Genomic DNA, 23,367 nt, shown 5'->3' with positions numbered 1-23,367 from the left:
TGAAGTACGCAGCGAAGGATCCAGGGCTCGAAGGTTGGGCAAACCTTGGTACTAGTCGAAATGAGCTGGAATTACAGTAAAGGTGGTACATCATGGAGGGTTATGGACTCTTGATCTTGCCCAGACACAACTCTTCAAATCTGGCCAAAGTTATATGGCTACACTGTATATGCGGTCATGCAGCCTTCACGCACAGCTCAGCATGTTGATTTAACTACAGAATAAATCCAGTGGTGTCTCATATTCTGGGAGTACTTCCTTGTCCCGAATATCGTACAAGCTAATCACATTCATGTTGTGATTCCCAGGCGCCTGCCTGCAACATGAGTGATCAAGTGGTATAGTTAACATTTTCAGGTGTCTCATCTCTTAGTGACACAATGTAATCGGCGTTCAGTCAGTGTTCAGCACTCGGTGGCACTCACTTCCTGTTATATTTGAGCTTGCCATATTTTCACAAATTTCAGACTGGGTGTGAGTATGAATGGACGTCATTGGAAGGCCGATTGGAACTGTGCTGAGAGTGGAAGAGTGCACTTCTTGATGCAGAAAATCAGTCTGCGATTGATGTTTGTTCCCAGTGTCGCAAGCTGGAATCATGGATGAATCTGCCCTCTGGGTGCCTCTTCCTAAAGAGCTCTGACCTTGGGCCAAAGCATCCTGTCCAAAGTGGCTATCAACAAGGTGTTTTATTACAGGCCATCCGTACGCGTTGGTGAACATGCGCCTCACGATAATATTATTGTGCGCATCGGGCTCGAGACGAACAAGAACCTTACGCCATGACATTTCGCGATGATAAGACCTTGCGATTTTCTCCTCAACTCTTAGCCCGCTAGTCTCAGTTATATCAGTAGCCAGAGACTTCTGGAGCCCTGTCGGATCCCCCTGGGCTCCCATGACCTTTCTTTCGAATGCGCTCAGTGGCGCTGTCTTGCGTTTCGTGGGTAGTGGAGGAGGTATATCCTCGGGATGGTAGACCCGGTCATGAAATATCGCCCTTGGTCTGGAATCAGGGTCCAAGATAAACTCAATCGGTGGGATAGGTGGCATAAGAAGATCACCGGCTGATTCAAAAAAGGTAGTTCTTGGTGGGGTGTGAGGCATATATCCCTCGTAAGCGGAGCTTTGCGAGAGAGACTCCTGATGAAGAAGAGGTGCAGCAACCGACGCTTGGTCGAGCTCAGATGAAGTGCTCAGAGTTTGGCTACGCTTGTATATCTTGGTATGCTTGTACCCAAAGGAAGAATCGGACTTGTTGGTTACTTCTTTTGCCCGGAAAATCGAGAAAAGGCTGCTCAGCGGGCTGGTTGGGGCTTGAATTGAAGGCTCCTTTGTCCCATGACGTTCTGTCGAGTCACCTACATGGAGTCGGTGCTCGCGGTTTGATAAACTGCCAGTGACCGAGTCCAAAGAGCCAGCGATGGACGAGCCATTAGCAGTGTTCGCCTGTTTGCGACTCTCTTCCGACAAAGGGGTGACGGTGTTGCTCTCATCATTGTTCTCCCTGAAAATAAGTGTCCCGTTATCATATGGAGATCGAGTTGGCTGAGGAAGTATGGAGTTTGCACCAGTCAGTTCTGCCCAACCCCATTCAGCCATTGTACCGACTAGCCCATTCTTTCTTCTGGCTTTTTCAACTCGCTCTAGACCTCTCCAGTCCAGAAACAGTAGACACGAAGTTCGCAAAGGAACGATTCCATCGTTGACCACATTGGAATAGACGGTGCGACGGTCAAATTTTGACAATGCCTCATGAGCTGGACCGCAAGGCAGTACCCTCAGCAATGGCTTTGGTCCATCCTCAGGGCGTTCACGCGACTTCGCGGACATGCCTTTGCCGCCGATCATGGCCTCCCAGCCACTCCGAACTCTAGGCGCAGTCCAGCTCAAGCCCAAATCTTGGCCTGTCCGGCCGACAAGACCGAGATCGAGAGCGAAGCGAACATACATAGGATTTTCATTGCTCAGACCAAGGAAAGGGCTTGCCAGCGCGATGAAATTGATTGGCCGAATTAGATCGAAGAATGTTGGCGAATGTTTGTGGATATAGGCAATAGCATAAGTCTGGATAAGACCACCGAGGGAATGACCAATGAAGCTGATACTGGTAATCCGATAGGAACGGTGATCGCCGGGTTCCTCATCTGTGTATATGTGTTGGTTACAGGTGGCATTCTCTTCGGTTTCTCTTCCGCTCTTCCAAGTGTTGAATGATCCAGACCATGCCCCTGACCTTGTTTTTTTGCGAGGCATATATGGTTGGTCGGGATATGTCATAAACAATACGTATTTTGCCAGACGCTTGCCAAGATATTGTATACCGCGCTCAGTGCGCACTGCATTCCCAGAGAAGCCTCGAACTATTACTAGCTCGTCGTCAGGATCGTGATTATCAAATTGATCATCTTCACTATATGCAGGTTCGTGAGATATTGACCAAAAAGGAGTCAGAAGAATCCAGCCATAGCAAAATCGGCTCATGGGCCTGCAATTGTATGAGATTTGAAGGCTTACCCGACTGGAGATGTCAAAGAAGCAGAATTGTGCCCTTCAACGTGGTGTCCCGTTTTGCAGCTCGACCTTTTTTGGGAGGTCTTAGGTTTTCTGGCTGCGGCATCAATGCTTTCTTTGAGGAAAAGCATATCTGCTCCAAGATTGCTGTGTAGACCATGAGTTAAAACGACAAGATGGACTTTCTTCCTACGCGAATTCCGCTGGGTGCTTGCAAGATTTTCAGCCACTTGCGTCGATCCAGCATTGGCTACCTGTTGGCGTGAATCTTGGGGTCGCTTCCCTCCATGAGGGTCGTGTTCAGATGGGAAAGGGGGGGTGTTCCAAAGACTGGTGGTGTCATCTATATTCAAGGAAATAGCTTGTGAGAAAACACCCTTACGGGCGAGCATTTGTTTTCCTCTTATTCCGGGTTCCATGTGATCCCGCAGTTGGGCTGCCTGTCTATGCTTCCCGACTGACGCTCCACCGGTCAGGGATTGCGCTGGTGATCCGTCATCGCGACTCACAAGTAGTTCGTAATTGACAACAGCCGTGGTCGAAAAAATTACCTGGGAGATGATCTCAATTACCCACGTCACGCTCTGTTGGTTGTCAGAATCGACTGGCAGCTTTCGATGGAGGTGCTTCGGTATAGGTATGACTGCTTTCCAACTTCCCCCAGCTTTGAGGTAAGGTTCAAATTGAGGGATCTCCTCTTTATCTTTCCCGTCGACATGGGTGTTCGGATCAAAGCCTGAAGGGTAGCAGGAGGTGTACAGAGTATACGGTCCATGAAGATATGCGGCGCGGAGCGGAATAGCAGAAGTATTCTTGACCTTGACATGCAACTCGGTCGGAATGGGATATGGATCGGCGGATGGTGTGTAGGTCAGTGTATATCTGTTTTCGAAACCACTGGGTCAGTATCATGGGCAAGGTATGCGAGAAACATGGGTTTGGTTACACCAGAAAGAACCGACCTTATTACTTCACCTACACGGACACTGCCAGCTTGATGTAATAATAACATATTGATAGCTCTCCTTTTCTGTGCAGAATCTGGCTGCCACCCAGTGATTGAGTGAAACCTCAAGAGACTCGGTTTAGAAAAGGAGTGATCAGGAGTCTGTGAATCCAAATAGGACCGTGGTGTGATGAACATTGATTAGAGAAGGTCATTTCTATGTTGATAATGATAGAAAATCATTTCCAAGTTCGAAAAGCTTCATCGTAGGATAGATCAATGAAGTAAGTAAGCAGTAGACTTCCATAGGAGTAAAAGATAACGATTGCATTAAGAGTGCTGTAAGGGACAGAAGCTTACGAAGTATTCATTTATCATTAAGCATTGCTTGACTACTTGTACAGTTGTACTAAATACCTACCAGATATTAAGGTACCTTTGTAATCTACGGAGTACGGAGTACTTCTCTGTATAATTGTGGTACAGCTAGTACTAGCAGTACAAGGTGGGTATCCACTAGACATGCAATAGGAACCTTAGTGATGATGTCTATCCTATCGCTCTACTCCGTACTATGTAAGTATTTAGTTAGTGGTTACTGGTTGTTAGCCTTTCCGTGTCACTATAATATTAGAGTGCTATTTAGCTACTCCGTACATACTACGAAGTAGTTAACTAACTACTGGCGTCCGATAGATATGATGGTGGGGCAAGGCACGCCATAAGTGATCATCAAATGACCCAAGTCGGCTTTTGGCTGCCTACCTTATCCGTTCCATTATTGAGAGAATATTCATCGGTCTACATAGCATCTGTCACAAGACCTCGACGCCATCGAATACGGAGATATGGCTACAAGTCGGTTTAGATGTCCTTTACCGAACCCATTCAGTGAGTGGAGTATGATTATGAGAAGTGGGGGGAAACTAAAGAATATTTTTGCCTCTATGAGGTACAACTATTCCATGTCATCCATTGATCGGACTAGTAGCCCTACCAAACGCCTGGACTCCTTTCGTACTTCCACCCAGCCACCCTCCTCAATGACAAAGATTCTCCCGTCGATGCAAATTCGCCTCCATCTTTCATCTGCTTCAAGAAGATCAATTCTAAAGCCATCCATCTCTGAGTAAAAGACTTCTCTCTCGTGGACGTGCCCTCCCCCTTGATACGCGGATGCCATTAGTTGCATGGCTTGTTCTGGTGGAATGGGACCAAAATGAACCATCCTCAAACAGCCATCCAAGGGGACAGACTCTGGGGAAATGACAAAGTCCCTCTCAAGGCGTGGCACAAGAGCTGCCAGCATGTACATGTGTTTTTCGCATTCCACGGTTTTCCTCTTGGTTTCATCGGGGTCCGTGTTCCGCTGCAAAAGGGTAAGTTTACCGTGGTAGCTATGGGTTGCAGTCCCGTTAGATGGAAAGAGAAGCTCCTTGGCTGCCATTTGAAACCTCTCGGCCCCAAATTTGCGATACTCAGGAGTGTCACTGTCGGCGACCAACGAGGCGTGAACACCCCAGCTCGCCACAACGGCGCCATACCTCAAATGGCCTGTAGATTCATTCATCGATGGGTTGTGTACTGAAACCCGAACATGGCCTTCTTCGAGATATTGCACACCCGGGGAAAAATCAGTAACAAAGGTGGGTACTGGATGCGGCCGTCCCAGCACCAATGTAGTCAAGCTAGCTGCTGGGTTGGAAAGAAGATTAAGGGAGCTTGCCATAGCATTGCCCGTCCCCAAAGGTATCAGAGCGATACTAGGAGGAACAAGGGCATTGTTAGTGGCGTCATGAAATGAGCCCACGATATCAGTCAAGCCCCCATCTCCGGAAAGAAGAATGATTGTTTGAGATATGCGGAGGTTCGCGCGAACAATCAGCTTTGTCCGACACAAGTCAAGTATTGATCGTGCTGATTGCGTCTGGTGAACTTCGTACTCAGTCAAACCAATGTCTGATAAAAGAGGTTGAAGAATTTTGCTGAAGAATCTCCTTGCTTTTCCTGTCCCCGAAAGACTGGATATGATGACATGGATATCTAATTTCTGGCTCCCCGTTGATCTGAGATGTGGAGGAAGTTCTGCACAGAGGTACCGGGATAAAAGTATGGATGGTGGAGACGTCAACAGAATGCTTGCTACCAAACGAGCCGGGGTATTTTCTTCCAGCTGAGAGATCGCTTCCCAGGTATTGTGTCGAAGATAGATCATTGTGTATTGACTTTTATCTTGGCTGAGATGTGGTAAAATGCAGATCACATCGTCCATAGCGATTCTAAGCACATTTTGCCCTTGAGCGCCACTGCACTGAATGCTATCACCGATAACATGACACCAGAATAGTGGAGAGGTCCCAGAGATGATATTCACAGGCTGAGCCATTTCCATATGGCTTTTTGTAGGATACGGAAATACCTCTTCAAACTACTGGTGGTTGTCGAAAGGCGAGGCATCGGCAGGAGATGGTGAAGTGGGGGAGATGGCCATACTATTGAGGTAGGGCTGCGGTAGGCAACAAGGATGAGAAATCAAAGACACACCTCAGGTCTTCGTTAATCCTGGCTTTTTGGCAATTCTGTCACAACCCTAGCACTGAATAGCTGATAATCAAAACCCCATTTCCAAACAATTTCGATTTTTGGAGGAAAGGGAAGGACAGAAGAGAAACAAGATGAAAAAGCCGAGTGTTTAGGCAGCATGCTCTGTGGTAACTAGATATACCATCTCATTCAAATTTTATGTTAACTACCTGCGACCTTTCTCTCAGGGTCTCCATTTCATAAACGGTGTGGTGCTCCCACAAAATCTGTGATGGAATGAAGGACGGCCACACAATAATGATGCGAAAGCTACCTGAAGCCTCTCAGAGCTAGTCATACATAAACCAACATCCCTCTACCTTAGTAATTTGAAACATGCTTATCGCTAAGATTGACTGCAATGAACGTCTTGGGGAGCTTGACACTAGGTTATTTTCATTAGCGGTCGACTTTATGGTCCAAAAGAGACGGGGTGGACATACGTATCGAATTTTGCTTTGAGGGTCTCAATGACCTCCTTCCAATCTTGGTGCGCTGTGAGACTTCTTCTTGGAGCACAGCCGATTGCGTGCCGTGAATCAAGTTGCACATCCAGTGGATCAAAAGCGTGGCAGCCAGGACTTATGGAGATGCGAATTGAATAGGAGCTTGTGGACGACTCACAGTCCTTAGCCTCGTAAAGCTCGAAGCATATTTGAGACAGGTAATCCAACTCAGGTATAGCGGTTCTGGCTATCTTTGTTTGTATGCCTCCTTCCAATATGCAATTTAGGAGGGTATAGATATGAGACTCCTTAGTAAAATAAAAAAAGGATTTGGCGTCGGGAGAGGCCTGAACTTCCTCAAGATCCCTAACAATCTCCTGAAGAAGGGGCAGAGAGGTCAATAAGCCTATCTCCAATTTCTCTGAATCAGTAATCCCATACTCCTGGGGAGTCACATAATCAAAGAGAACTTTGGCTAGTTTGTACAATTCCCTCAGTTTCGAGAGCCGCCCATCCATCTTAGCTTTCGTGGAACTAGAACCGGGGTATAGCTTGAAATAATGATCGTAAGAATCATCGAGAGCCCTGAGATGCGGCATTGACTCGAATATATGCGCTCGCTTTTTGAAGCGACGAAAGTGTGTCAAGGTCGGATTTTCGGCCATTTCCTCGGCTGCTTCGGTATTAGAGCCGCCATGGGTGGACCGTTTGTCTCCAACAAGGTCACCACGCGTGGTATTGTTGGAAGAACGTCTATCATGTTCGTCCTCGATATTGGCATCATCTGGAGGCATGAAGACCCATTCCAGAAAATGTCTGTTGTGCAGTGCATCGAACTTCATGCTGTCATACAACTCGGAGAGTTTGCTTGGATCGACCTTTTCAGTGTCGCAGAACTCGGCAAATAGCTTTTCCCACCGCTCTTTGAAGAGCATTGGATCTTCACCCGTACACCACCTGCCTTGAATAGAGGAAAGAGTAGGATTATCCCCACGTTGGCCAGTATTCGAAAACGCTACATCGTCAATAACAAGGGCAGCAGATTGGCGATGCGGAGAGTTGTCGAGTTTCTGGAAATTGTATCTCATAACATCTCTGTGGAATTTCATCAACTCCACCACAGTAGCGAGAACAACTGATGGTTCGGGAATGTTATCCTTAGGCCATGTAAACTGGGATGGCGCAGATCCTTCTCGTAAAAGCAATTTGAGTTTCTTCTTCACTTTATCCATGACATCCTTGGCAGCGTTAGAGTCATCGAGAAGATCTTTGCGTACTTGAATGAAGTCATCCGGAAGCTCTTTCTGATCGAGGAAAGAACAGGCCCAGATTTGAGCTAGAATTGTTCATGAGTGTCTTATCTCTAGATGGTGGTACGCATGGAGACCAGACTTACCACTCGTGCTCACTCTTCGTTCTGAGCTTGTAAAAATTCGAACATTGTTCAAAGCTTCTTTATTCATCAACTTCAAATCATCTCGCATGTTAAGCCCCAAATCCTGTGATTGGTAACGTGCAGCGTGCGTTGGCTCCCCGCCCCATTTGATTACAAGCTGCAATTTATCTATTATGAGATCATTTTCGACAGCGGAGAATCTCGAAAATGTGGTTCCCGATATCGAATCACTCCGGGTTGGCGATCGACCAGGTCTCCGGTCTTCAATGGGGACGTTAGAGGCTGGTTCGACCTGGGACGCTTCAATTAATTGATGCTGAGGATCAGGCGTATCTAATTCCTCCTCCGTTCGTTTACGAAACATGGGTTTGATTTGGACCTTTGTTCCGGGCCAGCCGCCTTTCTTTTCGAGGGACGTGCGAAGTAGCTTGAGTTTGTCCATGTCTTCGAGCTTCTGTTCCATTGCAATTCTGACCGCATCGGAGACGCTGGCCAAGGCTGCCTGCCCTTTGATCACCACTTCTTCCTGATGACCCTTCAAGAGATCAATAAAGGGTTGACTGTGAAAGGTGAATTTGAATTTCTGCTTCGGCGTGCGGTCAGCATGTCGTATAACCGCAACCATACCCTTGAGCTTCCAAGAGTGTTTTGATGCTGGAGGCGGAGGCGGCACAGACGACTTTTCAACAGGAAGGCCAGTTGACTTTGGCGACTTCGTATTTGCGTCCCCAAAGCTCGAGTCATTCGTTTGGCCAGGATTGAGACTTGCTTGGCTTTTCCTGTGGGTAACACTCTCCACGCCAGAGTTTGTCTGGGCCAAGGTCCCAAGGTCCAAGGGGTTAGTGTCAAGATTCTTATGACTCCCATAGAGTTTGGAAGCGGACGGAGATTTCAGTAAAGTCTTCAGTGTGTGTCTATGGGAAACAGAGTGTCTTGAATGATGGCCTGAATCTGGGGAAACAGACTCCCTCGGTCTTTGAGAGCCATCTTTCTTACGCTTCTCATTCAGGAACATGTCGCTAAGGATGCTTGCACACTTGTCGTAGTAGTCGTTATTGTCCTTGACAAAGCTCCAGCCATTAACATCAATCACATAGCTCCTTTCTCCAACGCGAAGCATGTCAAAGCCACAGATCGTTTGGCCGAACCCATTTGATATCTTGGATGCAACTGCTGCCTCTTCCTTGCTTAGCTTTGTGATGTACCTAAGCTCCTTTCCATGTGTATTACGACGCACAACTCCATCAACCACCGGCGATTTGCGCGTCTCTGCATGGCAGAAATCAGGTCCCACTGTGTAAGCCTTGACGTCTTCAGAATTGTCCACCCTCAAGAACTGTTCGTAGATATAGCTCGTCTCTTTTTCAGTGACGGATCTAGGGACAACGAGATTGGGGTCGTATTCCGAGCTTTTGTTTCCGACTTTCCGGAAGAGCCTTCTGCCTCCCCCACCATATTGCTGATCATTCGGGAAGTATATGTGAATGTTGTGGTTCTCTCCATCAACTGGCTTCTCGACAAACGGCTTTCGAAAAACCTTTCCATCCACAATCAGAGATTCCCCATCATCGGACATTGAGACAGTCTGAGTCGTGGGAAAGCCGCCTCCAGTACCATCCTCGGGACCATCAAGTTTGACCCCTGACAATCTGTAAACGTGCTGAGCCAGCTCAGCAGACTCTAACCTAGGTCCACCGTCACGGTTGACCTCCAATCTTTTCGGGGTTGGGACACTCATATGATCTAGTATTCGCAAACACAGTCGTCGGTCCCACAAGACTTTTTGCATTGGCAGATCATTCACGCAGAACGGTTTCCGCAGTCTGGCATAGGCGATTGCCTTTTCCAGCGGAAACCCATCCGAGAAGAATGCAATCAAGAAATCACATACAGGCCAGTTCTCTACGGCCTCATCTAGAATAACCTTGTCACCAAAAACAATCACTTCAAAACCACCCTTGGCCTGGAGGCGCGTGAGGATGTTTTGGCTCGGTTTGCTGCGTGCTTTCACATCCAAGGCACAAACACCTATCCTGCCAATACTTGAGAGGCGGATTTCCGTTTCACTAATTGAGCTTGTTGCTGTACTCCCGCTGAGTCTTCGAGGGGCTCGACTGGAGGAGCGGGTTGAACGAGCGGTTCGGGTTCCACTCGCATTATCAACTGCGACATCGGATGCCCGGGGCCTATTGAATTGATTTTGTGCATTGTCCGAACATCCTCTTAACACCGAAGGTGACTCTGGATCGTAGAGAAGAGTGAAGGATAATTTGTCTGTCTGATCAGGCACTGTGCCAGCTGTAGGCTCGGTAGTATATGTTTTCTGATCGCTGCTGCCTGTGATGGATACAGCATCCACCGAAAATCCGATTTGGCGACCCGCACTGTCTCCAGCAGGTGATGCAGGTTTCTGAGAAGTGTTCGGTGGCGAGTAACCTTGTCCCATGGGATGGGAGCTTTGCAAAGAATCGTTCGACTCCATTCTTTTGTGAAGTTGTGATGGGACTGTGAGTTAGGAAACGGACAGCCTTTTGCTGCTCGTGAAAGGTTTTATCGTAAATCGGGCTTTTGTTTGAGAATTCTTTTCTTTTCTATCAGTGCTTTTCCCATCTCCCCTTGGTTCTAGTCCTCTTTTCAACCAATTTTCAAGGAAGAGTATTGCACTTGCAAGGTGGGATGGATTGAAATCATATGAGGTCCACTGGTGCTTCTACAATGGATGGAGCAGCAGCTGGAACAATTTAAGGTAGATAGTATATTGACCGCTGGCTCTTTGGGACTTGGGCCAAGAATGTCGATTGAATAAAAGTCAATTAAAACTTGGTTCATAGTAGTCTAGTGCAAGACCACAGTCCCATGATTCATGAAGGACCGATTCCCCACTGACCTAGGGTCAACTTGGAAAGCTCTTTCTGTCCCCGCCCCGCCAAAAAGGAAAAGAAAATACTGTAAGATGAAATAGAATAAGAGAAGGAAAATAAAGGAATGATACTAATTAGAAAACGAGTTATCTGATTGCTAGCCGGCATTACTATCCCCTTGAAGATATCTGGGGAGTAGAAGAGGTAGGTAGTACCAGTGGGTGGTGTTGGGGACGTCCACGGTGGAGTTCACCGTGACTATCTGGGCAGATAGAGTGGCAGGATAGAGCTGACTCATAAGAAGTCCCGAAATTCTAGTCTAGACACCACCTGGTCGCTTTAAGTATAGCACTATGAGTATAGAGTAGTTACATACTGGTAACTGGATGGAATGCTTGGGCCATGAATCAAGGATAAATTTCATTCTTTGCATGACAACTGTTGTACTGTGTACTTTATGGACGCATATTTGAAATGGGCAAACGTATCTTACTGAGTCAATCTTAGGTATCTGGACAACTAGACAGTCCTATATGTCTACTAGATAGAATGTCTCTCTATGCATAATCCTTACCCCCTAGATCTTAACTTCATGTTAACCCGAATATGATTGCCATAGGTAATCGGATCTGCGGGCCCGTCGCAGTAAGTAATACGCAGCCAGAATTCCTGATAGCATGTGCAGGAGACCCAACTGGTAAGCTGACCAGCCTGACCAATGACATTTTGCCAAAGCGGTGTATAGGGCGGCAGCACAAAACAAAAAATTTTCGGACAATCTAGTGCGACAAAAGACCAACAATTCTACGCCGAGGAGAACACTCAAGAGGCCCTGCCAAAACTTGCTAGTATGCCTTCAATTGATGATGACGAATTTCGCGTCCCGCTTGCGAAAAGACAAAAGCGTGTAGATGAGGATCAGAGTACTCCAAATGTGCAGAAGTCGCTTGAATCAAGAATATTTTCACCATTCCGAGTAAGTGAAAAGTCGTTATCAAACCAATACTTTGTCTTTTAGCCTCGATGATTTGAACGTCCTCAATTGACCTGTTTACGTTTTTAGACTCTCGGATTGGTTTCTCCCACAACGGTACCTTTTACCTCTGTTCGGTTAGGCAAAAGTACTTTCCAGATCACAACCTGCGTGGAGCGCTCTTTGCATACATATGATCTGCGACGAGGATTAAGTTTGATATTTGTTAGCCGGCCTCGGACTCCAGAGGCGATCACAGCCACGTTTGCATGGCATGACAAGGTATTTGCAGCTTGGGGAAACCTCAGGGCTGGAACTAGCGGGGCGATATGGGTTTTCAAACGCGGCAAAAAAATTGCGAGTTTGGAGATGCCGTGCAGTGTTGATGAGCCTATCAGTAGGTTACTCGTTTTAGGTTCCTGGGTTGTGGGATGCACCAGCAAGAAAATTGAAGTTTGGAAAAACACAACATATGAACATTACACAACTCTGAATCATCAAACGAGTGGGAATGTCTCAGGTGGTCACTTTTACAGTGGTCAAATGTGCAGTATGCCCACCTATCTCAACAAAATTTTCGTCGGAAGAATCGACGGCTTTGTGGACATCTGGAACGTGAGAACGGGAAAGCTACTTTATACCATTCCTCTAGCATCCCCCAATATCGGGGCTGTGACTGCTATTGAGGCAAGTCCTGTTCTATCCTTGATTGCTGTTGCGCACGCCAATGGCTCCCTGTTCATTCGCAACGTTGATACTGGGCAAATTATCTCGTCTCTGCATACGGAAACTTCACACGTTACCTCGATGACTTTCCGAAGTGACAATTCTGGCGCTGGTGCGGATGGCCAGAAGGCTGGGGTTCTAGCAACATCTTGCCCTGATAGTGGAGATATCACTATGTGGGACTTGGTGGGCTCTGGTCGTGTCATGGGCGTGCTTCGAAATGCTCACAAGATAAATGGAGATGAATCTGGGTCTGGCATAAATCGCGTGGATTTTTTGGACGGACAGGCTTTATTGGTTTCATCAGGAAAAGATAATGCCCTCAAAACATGGATTTTCGATGAGATACCATTTTCGCCACTCCCAAGACAGCTTCATTCTAGAAGCGGTCATTCTGCTCCCATCACTGCCCTGGATTTCATACCCTCAGCTTCGGACGGTTCTGAGGCCAGTGGCAAGTGGCTCTTGAGTGCTAGTAAAGATTGCAGTTTGTGGGGATTGAGTGTACGAAAGGATAGTCAAAGCACTGAGATCTCGCAGGGGGCAGTGGAACGCAAAGCAAAGAAAGTGCAAGGACTAGGCTCTATGGGCTCCGGCATGAAGGATAGCACGCCGGACCTCAGAGCTCCAGAAATCACGTGCATCGCGTGCTCGCTGAACCGGGATGGGGGCATGAGTGCACTTGCGTCTGGACCAATTTGGGCTAATCCTAGAGTCACAGATGCAGATGCTTCTAACAAGACTGGATGGGAGAGTGTCATCACTGGTCATCGCGGTGACAAGGTCGCCCGGACTTGGTTCTGGGGGCGAAAGAGGGCCGGGCGCTGGACATTCGAGACGTCGGATGGGTCTCCAGTTAAGGTGAGTGATGAATAATCGTCAGCACTTTGCATCAACTCGAGGGTCACTAACGAAGTATTATAGAGTGTTGCGATCACCCTCTGTGGAACTTTTGCCCTGATTGGGTCAAATTTGGGTAGCATTGATATATTCAATTTACAATCTGGTCAACACCGACTTCGCTTTCCGGGGCGCAATTTGAGACACAATCAGTCTGGCCCATTGAAATCATCCGTTCAGACACTCAAGGACGATAATGGACACACCAGGGCGGTCACAGGGCTGATGGTTGATGGTTTAAATCAAACAGTCGTCAGCTCTGGTCTGGACGGAAAGGTCAAGGTAAGATAGCCAAACCTCCCTTTGGTAAGATAAGAATAGTCTGTTTTTAACACGAGTGTAGTTCTGGGATTTCCATTCGGGGAGACTTATCGACGAGCTCGACTGGTATCCGTTGACAGCAATTACTGGTCTTCGCTATAATAGCAGTAGCGACTTAGTCGCGTTCAGCTGTGACGATCTTTCAATTCGAGTCGTCGATATTGAAACAAGGAAACTTATACGTGAATTTTGGGGTTGCGCCGGTCAGATCAACGACTTCACATTCTCCAATGATAGCCGGTGGATCGTGGCGGCCTCCATGGATTCCCGAGTTCGTGTCTGGGATCTTTCGACAGGGCATCTCATCGATATCTTCCAAGTGCCCAGTACATGTACCTCGCTGACAATGTCTTCCACTGGGGAATTCTTAGCTACCGCCCATGCCGATAGTGTCGGTGTTCGTCTTTGGACCAACCGAGGTCTATACCTCCCAGTCTCTACGAAAAACCTTGAAGAATCCAGTTTCGCAGATTCCCACGCCCTCGGGAAATTATCTATCGGAGAAGGCGCAGGAGTTCTTGAGGCTGCTTTCTCTGACGAACATGGCCACGATGAGGCTGACGGCCCGGTATTATCTAACCAACAGCTAGATCAACACATGGTAACGCTCAGTACTGTTCCCAAGAACAACTGGCAAACACTACTCTATCTCGATTTAATAAAGGTGATATCCGCTGCTCGCTTCGATTTCTGTCGGTACTGACTGTGCTTGTGAACAGGAGCGTAACAAGCCTCAGGATCCTCCAAAAGTACCGGAAAAGGCACCATTCTTCCTGCCTTCTCCTCCTGAGAACCAGCACATTCAAAATGCCGACAATAACATGAAATCTTTGACCCCAAGAACTTCGTCTGAACGTTCAAGAATCGTCAAACTCCAAAATTTCGCAAGCACGGAGTTGCGAATATCGGGAGGCGGCTTGACAGGAGTCTCGCCTTTAACCGTCCTTCTACAGTCGTGTCGCCAGTCTGGTGATTTCGAACCTTTCACGGAGCATATGAAGGGTCTGACCCCTGCGAAGATTGATCTTGAGATTCGGTCCCTGGATCCACGGGTGGAAGCTGGGCACTGTGAATTATCGAGTTTTGTAATGGCGTTAACTGCCTGTCTACGTTGCAAGAAGGATTTTGAACTTGTCAACGCTTGGATGGCTGTTTTCCTGAGGATACATGCTGATATTATCAGCAGGTGTTCAGGAACAGGGGTTCGGGATAATGGAGAATTGAGAAAGTCTCTCCTTAGCTGGAGTGAAGAACAACAGCGAGAGGTGAGGCGCTTGGCGGATTTAATAGGATACTGTCGAGGTGTGGTGGGATTTTTGAGATCGTCACGTTAGATGATGAAAATTGTCTAATTTGAGTGAAACAACACAGTCTAACAGCCTCGCCATTCTTCTCCGCATATAACAGGATAGTCCATGCTTTACCGCAAATACTAGATTGAAGAGATGATTGTAGCCATATTCAGTTATGATTGGATCCATACGGGGGGCTAAGTCAAGAATCGTATGTTACATGCGTGCATGGACTTTTGAGTTTTTGACACGAAGCAAAGTATCAACTTTGAGCTCCTACTGTCATACTCGTCGTGACATGTTCAATGCTTGATTTAGTGTAGTCAATTTACATGATTGAGGTCATGATCCTTTGGATACCGAACAAAGGCCAACGATTTATGACGGTTACGTCGGTTTCTTCCTAATCCACAAATTGATCGATCTATGGCGGAATTGCCCATCTTCAAATGGGCGGAAGGTCATTTCAAAACGCATGAGAGTTAGAAACCATCTAGCTGGGCCGGGGCTCAGGGCCTCCAGCTGGCTGATTATATGTAGTTATTTCTCTGTTGAGCGGGTTAAGCGTTATCGTTGACCATCGCAATAGGACATGGGATGCAGACAGGCATTCAACTGGGAAGATGGTAGAAGTAGCGTGCAAAACCGCCGACAACTTCTTCTCTGAAGCTTTCACTTGTCATCTCATGTCTCGATCTCATCATACTATAGAGTGGTGGAAGGCCATCCAGTCTAAGCTTCAGCCCAGCTAAGTCACCATCGGTCAAATCTGCGAAGTCAACTAGTTGTTTGAGAATTCTCAGGGAATATTGCACAGCTTGGATCTGCGCAGTGAGGTGTATATCCGCCCAACCTATTCTGTCGCCCATGTAGCCAAGACGCAGGAATTGGCGTAGTTGCCCAACATTGGGGAGCGAAGAGGCATGGGTTTCCCAACCATATACCTCGCAGAGTGCGAATATCCTCCAAAAATATGGATCCATTGTGCAAACGCGGAATGCGGTTTCGATGATGCGCAGACGCTCACACAAGACTATTGTTTCGTTTGCAATCCAATCTCCGCCACCCATTTTCATCCTAGATTTCACGATTCTACCCCCCCGTCGTACGACCTCATCAATAAAATCATATCGTTCCGACGGTAGGCGAGAATTGTTGAGAATCGAATATCCGAGATTTCTGTATGAACAACCGTTCTCCCAAGCACACCGTCGTGCTGGATCCTCATTCAACATCACAAGATACATCTCGATAGTTTTTCCCGATTGGTTGTTTCCATGACATTCATATTGACAGACTAGTTCGGAGACTCTGGGGTCAAGCAGGGGTGGCTGAGAGATATGGAGTGGGCGATCCTCGTATTCCTCAATAAACGCCGAATAACTAGCGGATGCGTCTGGTGTCTCGAAGTTTCCTTGTGCGAGTCGTATCAGTTCCTGCAGTCCCAACCTAGGATGATTTTTAACCTCATATGCGAGTCGTCCAATTTCTGTCAATCCAAACCGGGAAGCAATTGAAGTTGGGCACAGGCGCGCGGCTAATAATGGTACTTCTGTGGAGTCGAAACAATCTGGATCCCCTAGTTCAATCGAGTTCAGTAGCACAACCGAGCCTTGAGAGCCGAGATTATGGAGGATGAGGTCTGAATCATTTGTGAGCACTGCAGATCCCGTAAGTTTCGCCAAGTGTGCACAGTACATGTCGGCTTCACCGTTAACCATGACAGTGACATCCGCCCAAGGGAATCCTTGAATATGAGGGAAGTCATTCGAGATGACCTCTCGAGTAACATCTTGAATGTTCTCTTCGCTCCATCGGTATTTGAGGTCTTCGAATACAGCCGGTACCATGAAAGGGTTGTCCGGGCATCTGATGTGTCTCGCAGCCAGAGCCCTACTTTGCAGCACCTTTGGCACATCAATTGCTTGACGAGGACTTATATTACTATGGCCCACATTTTTGTCTCGAACTTCGCATCGGAGAGCTTGTAGCTTTTTCCTCGCCTTTTCCAATCGATAGAGTCTGGTCTCACTTTTAGATGCAGGCAGGGCTCCGTCGAAGCAAATTGCCTTTCTATGAAAATTTAGTGGTATTCATAAGATCATCTGCTGGTCATGCGTACATTTCAACTCCAAGTATGCTTAATCTCAAGAGGAATATCATAACTGCACAGCTTACTTCATTACATGTTGGCTGTGCGTCATGAAATGCCAATTGAGGGTCTGACCATGATAAAAGTCGTATAAATAAATGATACACAAGACTGGGACCATCAATCACAACTGATTGAACATGACCTTGTCCTGGATGTGTTCTTTGACCTCCTGTGAGAATAACATGTTCTGAGAATGGAGTCAAATGATGTGTCAGGTGTGGTATGCCCATTGCTTGTATATTGCACGAGAGTGATCTATTCATAGCAACTTCTTTTTCTCATGTCCATTTTACCACGATGGGCTATAGTTCAGACACTCTAACATTTTAGTGTGGCGCTGGTCCATGTACAGCAGACTATAGCTACAAAGCTGCCACAATAGCTTTTTTTACTGTCACCTACTTGTATTTACCTACTGCCACTATCTCCACAGAGTATATGTTATTAGTATATCATGAAGTTAAACTATAGTTAGAATATCCTTATTACTCTAGTAAATAGTTGAATAACAGGTATATTAAATAATAATATAATAAGATATCAAATGGTAGGGGTATTGAATAGTAGGCATATCAAGCTTGCCTGCATGGCTTGTCTTACTTACTGTAATCAACCTTTTTCATCTCTCTTACCTTACATATATAGCTTATCTTACTTATTATAATTAATATTTATTAAGAAAGACAGGTCTTCTAGTAAAGGGGCAAAGCCCATTTTCTTTATAATATTTATAAAGATCTAATATTAGAAGGAAGCTAATTAGTAGAGACTATATAGGACTTATTACAGAGGTGTGCACCATAAGTTTCTGCGCCATGCTAGTAAGCTTGGTGGTATCCTTACCACATGATTACATATTAATTTATATGGTAATCTGTTAATAGGGAACTTATCCCTCTCACCCTCCCATCAATGTGCTAAGATATTCTATGCCACTATTCAACTCCACTATATAGGTTAAATCTACTAATCTTCTGGTGTTTAGTCTGCCTACGTACCTGCCTACTTACCTGCCTATCAGGATGCCAAAGTCAGGTTTCCATCTAGTGGAACTATGGATTTAAATACTCTCCCTTCCTGCCTGGGGCATTAAGATAAAGCAGATTATAGCTACTCTTAAGGTCCCTCTTTAATCTATCTAGGATATAATAATATAAGCTAAAGACTATAGATTTAACCCTTCTCCTACTTAATATATCTATATAGAATTTATTAAAGATGCTAAGTAATCTAGATGCCCTAAGGAGATTATACTAGAGAAAGAAGAAGCTATTATTTAGTCTATATCTAAGGATTATGCTAGAAGGGATAAATTATCTAAAATTCTAGCTTTTAAGATAATATATTATACTCCTCTATTTTATAGATTCTTAAGCACTATATATTTAGTATTACTAAGCCCTTCTAGAAACCTAGACTAACTAAAGCTATAAAGGCTAAGTAACTTAAATTCTGCCTAGATTATTAGTATTAGATCTTAGATAATTAGAAGAATATTATCTAAATAAATAAAACTATAGTAGTTCTTAGTTACTAGTATGGAGCTATACAGGTCTAGTATATAGTAAAAGAAAGATATAATATTATATATATATAAAGATATTAGAAAGGAGTATCTAATTTTATAATTTAGATATGCTTCTTCTATAATAAAAAAGGTCCTATTTATATCTAGATACTAGAGATAGCATAAGATAGAAAGTAGACTAAGATAAAAATTAAAGCCTTAAATTAAGAGCTTAAGCCTATCTATCATATTAAACAGGAGATAAATATATTTATAAATTATCTTTATCTTTATAGAATTAGTAGCTGTAAGCCTATATAGAAATAGAATAAGAAGACTAGTAAGTATATTTAAAAGATAACTAAAGATAATATAGATTAATAATAATATAGAAAGATAAGCCTCTTCCTTTCTTAGTATTTACTATACTAATTAAGAATCTCTTATTTCTAGGAAGTTCTTATTCTAAAGCTTATTTTTTTTATTCTTAAGTATTAGAAAAAGAGACTAAAAATAATTATTCTTAAAGATAAAGTACTAGCTTATATCTACTATAGTTAGTAGTATATATATGATTTTTACTAGATTTAATAGCTTCTTAATTAGCCTAGTAATTCACCTAATCTAAATATAATTAAACCCTACTAGCTCTTTCTAAAGAGAAATACTACTATCTACAGAGCCCCTTAAGATAAGAAGACTAGAAAGAAGAGATAAATAAAGATATAGATTAAGCTTCTATAAGAGAAGATTTAATAGTGGATTTAATATCTTATATACTATATTAAGGAAGTAATATACCTAGAAGGAGAGAATAAATATAGAGAGGATTAGAAAGATAAAAATAAGTAGATCTAGAAGGATAGACACCTTAAGGATTAACTTTCTGTATGTTAAAATTTAGGGATATTTAAATAGCTTTATATTTCATCTTAGAATAATATGACTATATTATCCTTACTAACATATTACCATATAAAATAGTATATAATCATGTTATAAGGATACTGCTAAGCTTACTAGTATGGCGCAGAAACCTATGGTGCACACCTCTGTATAGCCTATAAATCTAGTTCTCTTATATAATAAAATCTATTAGCTATTGTATTATAAGGATCCTTAATCTATGAGAGTTGGCAAACTAGTATAAACCCAGTGGGAAGCGTCAGCACTGGGAAATCATATTTTCTTTCCATTTTTCTGAAATTTTTGGGGGAAAAAACATCTTTTCAGAAAGAAAAATATTTTTTTTTGAGAGGAAATTTACATGCTAATTAAATATCTCCTGCTGATTCTCACTGCCCACATATTTTACTAGTAAAATATAAAATTATCCCTGATATAGAAGTCCATATTATACATCATCCATAGAAATTTTAATTCTATAAAAAAAATAATTATTCTTCTCATGCTTACTTCCCTAAAATCTAATTAGATTTCACCTGCTTACTAGCCTTACTACTACTAGGGATCTTACTACTACTAGGGGGTTCACTGGCACCAGCTACCTTACTAGTACTGACTACCTCACTGACAGCCTGGCTTAGGGCATACCCTATATTATTAAGCATGATTACTCCTTGCTATATAAGCTCCTCATCTCTATCTCCTAGGCCTTTATGTAGGCTAGTAGGTAGGGAGTAGCCCCTAAGCTAAAGACTCTAAGTATTTATATAGATAAATAATATTACTTAATTTACTCACTTAGTTTTCATCTAATTCTGTATCTTTGTATGCTGTAGATTCATGATTAAGAAGCTTTATTTAGAGGTAATAGAATTTATAACTATATAGTAGAGATAGAGGGCTAGGATGCTAATTTTAGGAGTAATATCTTTTTAAAGAGTAAGGGAGTGTTAGTATTCTATATATATATTTTTTAGTAAATCTAGAATCTTACTACTATAAGCTAGAATTACTTAGGATTCTTCTTCTTCTAGTATTTAGTATTAAAGAATACTTCTTCTCTATTCTAAAAGAATCTAAATTACTTTATAGCTTCCTCACCACTATACTCATAAATTATATTCTATAGATTAATAATAAGATATAGGAGAAGCTGTGCCTTTAAGGTCTTAGGATATAGATAGTAGCTAAGCTAGTAGATAGGTATAAGCTAGTAGTTAAAGTACTTTATCTATTAGTACTCTAAATCTTTATGGTCTGCTAGAGGCTAGATATATAAGAGTATATTATTATAAAAGATAGAAGTTCTATTTTTACTAGAGAGGTGCTCTTAGATACTAAGCTATTACTATATTATCTAATTTCTTAATAAAGGATATAGGTAAAGTAGATAAGATACTTACTAGTATAAGATTATACTTCTAAGATTCTAAGCTTCTTACTACTTTATCTAATAACTTAAATAGGCTAAAAAGATTAGAAAGACTACCCTAGAAGCCTAGCTAGTAGAGAATCTTAGAGATCTTCTTAATATTATCTTTATCTCTCTTTATAAATGTCTTTAAAGCTTCCTAATTCTATATTACTAACTAAAGCATCTTATACTAAGATCCTTAGTAAGTTACTATAGCTGTAATAAGTAAATATACTATAGAATTTAATATAGAATCTAACTACTAATTCTATATTTACTAAAGGATCACCCAATCCAGAGGTGATTTCTTAAAATACCTTATAATTAAAGATGCTGATTTAAAGAGCCTACTAATAGATAGAAGATTTAGTAGATCTCTAATCACTAACTAAAGCCTATAAGAATTATAGAGAATTATAAATATCTTCTTAAATACTAGCTTAGCTTATAGAATTACCTATACCCTTTTTATTATGGAAGGTATATCTATAGAGAGAGAATTAATAGATTTTTATATTTTCTACCTATTATTTAGCTCACTAAGGAGCTTTTTAACCTAATCTTTAATCTATATAAAAATTATATAGATAGCTAAGCTTTAATCTAATATATCTTCTACTAGAAGAAAGTAGCTAGATCCATATAAATTAATACTAAGGCTTATAATTCTTTCTCTATAAATATTTATTAATTTATTATATATAAGATTTAGATACTATATAATTTAAAGCTACTAGAATAGCTTTATCTATATAAAGCTATAGCATGAATCTAGTATAGTAGTGGCTATAGTCTTAGATAAAGGAGGGAAGTATTTTAGATTTAATACTTAAAGAAATAAAGCTATTCCTAGTATTAAAAATATATAAAAAGAGTAGGTATTATAGAAGATAGCTATCCCTAACTACTAATTTATCTTAGAAGTTAATATTTTTTAATAGTTAAAGATGCTTATTTAATAATTTATATTCTTATCTATCTTTTTTTAATGCTATGCTTCTCATAATCTAATATATTAAGATATGTGAGTAGTTAGGTAGGTTATATTAAAATTTGAATTAATATTAGGGTAGTAGGTGCAGTAGGCATATAGAATCTAGGATATAAGTATTTATAAGTATTCTAAGTAATTTTATATATAAATTTATATAGAAGCCTACTTCTTTTAATTAGTAAAGATTATAAATAGCTATAAATTTAGCTAAATTTATATTCTATTATCCAGAATATGAATTTCCCATAGTGGTAGTGGTGGTAAGTAGTAGTAGATAGTAGAATTTTAGTAGGCTAAAGATATATATTTTAATATTATTAGATAAAATCTACTACTATTTCTTAGAGTATATATACTACTTTCCTAGGTAATAAGGCACCCATCAGCTACTGATTCTAATTAGTCTAATTCTATGGGGTGATAAAATTTAGGGGCTCTAATTAGTTAAAAAAGGCCTAGCATTATTACTGGATTAGGGGGGTTCAACTGCTGGAAAGAAAAAAAAACATTAGAAAATTCCAAAAGAAAGAAAATGTTGTTTTTTTCAACTTTTTGAGGACCCTAGTCAGCGCGCGCGGGCCTGGCCGGCAGACATCTGCCGCACTGGGCGCCAACTGGTAACCACGCGTCACTGGCGCGCCCCCGACCCTCATGGCTTGGGAATCCGTGGATCTATCCGAAATAGGTGGTGACAGCGCGGGGGGATGGGGGCGGCACCTAGATAAGTGTGGAAACTTGGGGAATATATAAATAACAGGGGGATCACAATAGTGAGGGAATATGAAATCCACTAAGCAGCAGCAGTATCACTAGCAGTAGCAGCAGCCGCGGAGGTGAAAAGAAAGAAGGGATGGAGGGAAATATGCACATGTCTAGGTGTCCAGTCCTCTAACCTTATATATATATATATTCTTGCAGCAGTACAGTCTGAATAGGATGGCCATGTATAATGCTGCAGTCAGTACTGCTTATCAGGAGCCTCCAGCGCGGCCTAGCTCAGTGCTGAAACAGAGTAAGGAATCAATTAATCAATCAAACTAGTATAAAAGAAGAATACTTATAAATAGAGATAAGGTAGATATCCTTAATTAAAGAGATTATTATTAAACTCCTAAGTTCAGTAGTTATAGATAATACATATAATCTTTAAGTATTATATAATTATTTATATAACCTCTTATAAAAGAGTTTTTTCTTAGATAAGCTCCTTTATAAAGATAACTTTATTATATATATAAAAAAACTCTTTATAATTTTTATAATCATTTCTTTTTTTAGAAAATCTTAATCCCTAAGATATATCTATAGTTTTTTTAGTTATGATAAAAATATTAATAAAAAATTACATTTTATAAAGAATCCTCTTTATAAAGATGTAATACACCATGGTTGAGTTATGGTTAAAGTTAGTGATTAATATTAGGGGAGTTTAG

At 42.5% G+C, this 23,367-nt stretch overlaps 4 protein-coding genes across 4 annotated transcripts, besides 2 other annotated features; 1 reads left to right on the top strand and 3 right to left on the bottom strand.

The window, feature by feature from the left end:
• Positions 1–393: 393 nt before the first annotated feature.
• ACLA_060540 (lipase ROG1 family protein) lies at positions 394–3,658 on the bottom strand (the record flags this gene model as incomplete). The annotated part of the gene is made up of 3 exons (XM_001273524.1): positions 394–2,413; positions 2,518–3,411; positions 3,477–3,658. 3 exons carry the CDS (start codon positions 3,656–3,658, stop codon positions 394–396), a joined length of 3,096 nt encoding a protein of 1,031 aa, XP_001273525.1.
• A 760-nt stretch (positions 3,659–4,418) lies between these two features.
• Positions 4,419–5,852, bottom strand: ACLA_060530 (uncharacterized protein; the record flags this gene model as incomplete). Its single annotated transcript, XM_001273523.1, has 1 exon — positions 4,419–5,852. One exon carries the CDS (start codon positions 5,850–5,852, stop codon positions 4,419–4,421), a length of 1,434 nt encoding a protein of 477 aa, XP_001273524.1.
• Positions 5,853–6,364: 512 nt separating this feature from the next.
• ACLA_060520 (inositol polyphosphate kinase VIP1) lies at positions 6,365–10,367 on the bottom strand (the record flags this gene model as incomplete). The annotated part of the gene is made up of 3 exons (XM_001273522.1): positions 6,365–6,428; positions 6,487–7,825; positions 7,886–10,367. 3 exons carry the CDS (start codon positions 10,365–10,367, stop codon positions 6,365–6,367), a joined length of 3,885 nt encoding a protein of 1,294 aa, XP_001273523.1.
• A 1,721-nt stretch (positions 10,368–12,088) lies between these two features.
• ACLA_060510 (rRNA-processing protein UTP21) lies at positions 12,089–14,578 on the top strand (the record flags this gene model as incomplete). Its single annotated transcript, XM_001273521.1, has 4 exons — positions 12,089–13,306; positions 13,370–13,627; positions 13,689–14,330; positions 14,386–14,578. Coding segments are annotated over 4 exons (2,311 nt in total), but the record flags the coding sequence as incomplete, so codon positions are not given.
• A 3,522-nt stretch (positions 14,579–18,100) lies between these two features.
• Positions 18,101–18,130: a microsatellite.
• A 4,597-nt stretch (positions 18,131–22,727) lies between these two features.
• Positions 22,728–22,765: a microsatellite.
• Positions 22,766–23,367: the final 602 nt, after the last annotated feature.

The sequence above is a fragment of the Aspergillus clavatus genome, genomic scaffold (genome assembly GCF_000002715.2).
Source record: "Aspergillus clavatus NRRL 1 1099423829796 genomic scaffold, whole genome shotgun sequence".
NCBI lineage: Eukaryota > Fungi > Ascomycota > Eurotiomycetes > Eurotiales > Aspergillaceae > Aspergillus > Aspergillus clavatus.
Note: the sequence above shows the minus strand (reverse complement) of the source record. Positions and strands in the feature narration are given on the sequence as shown.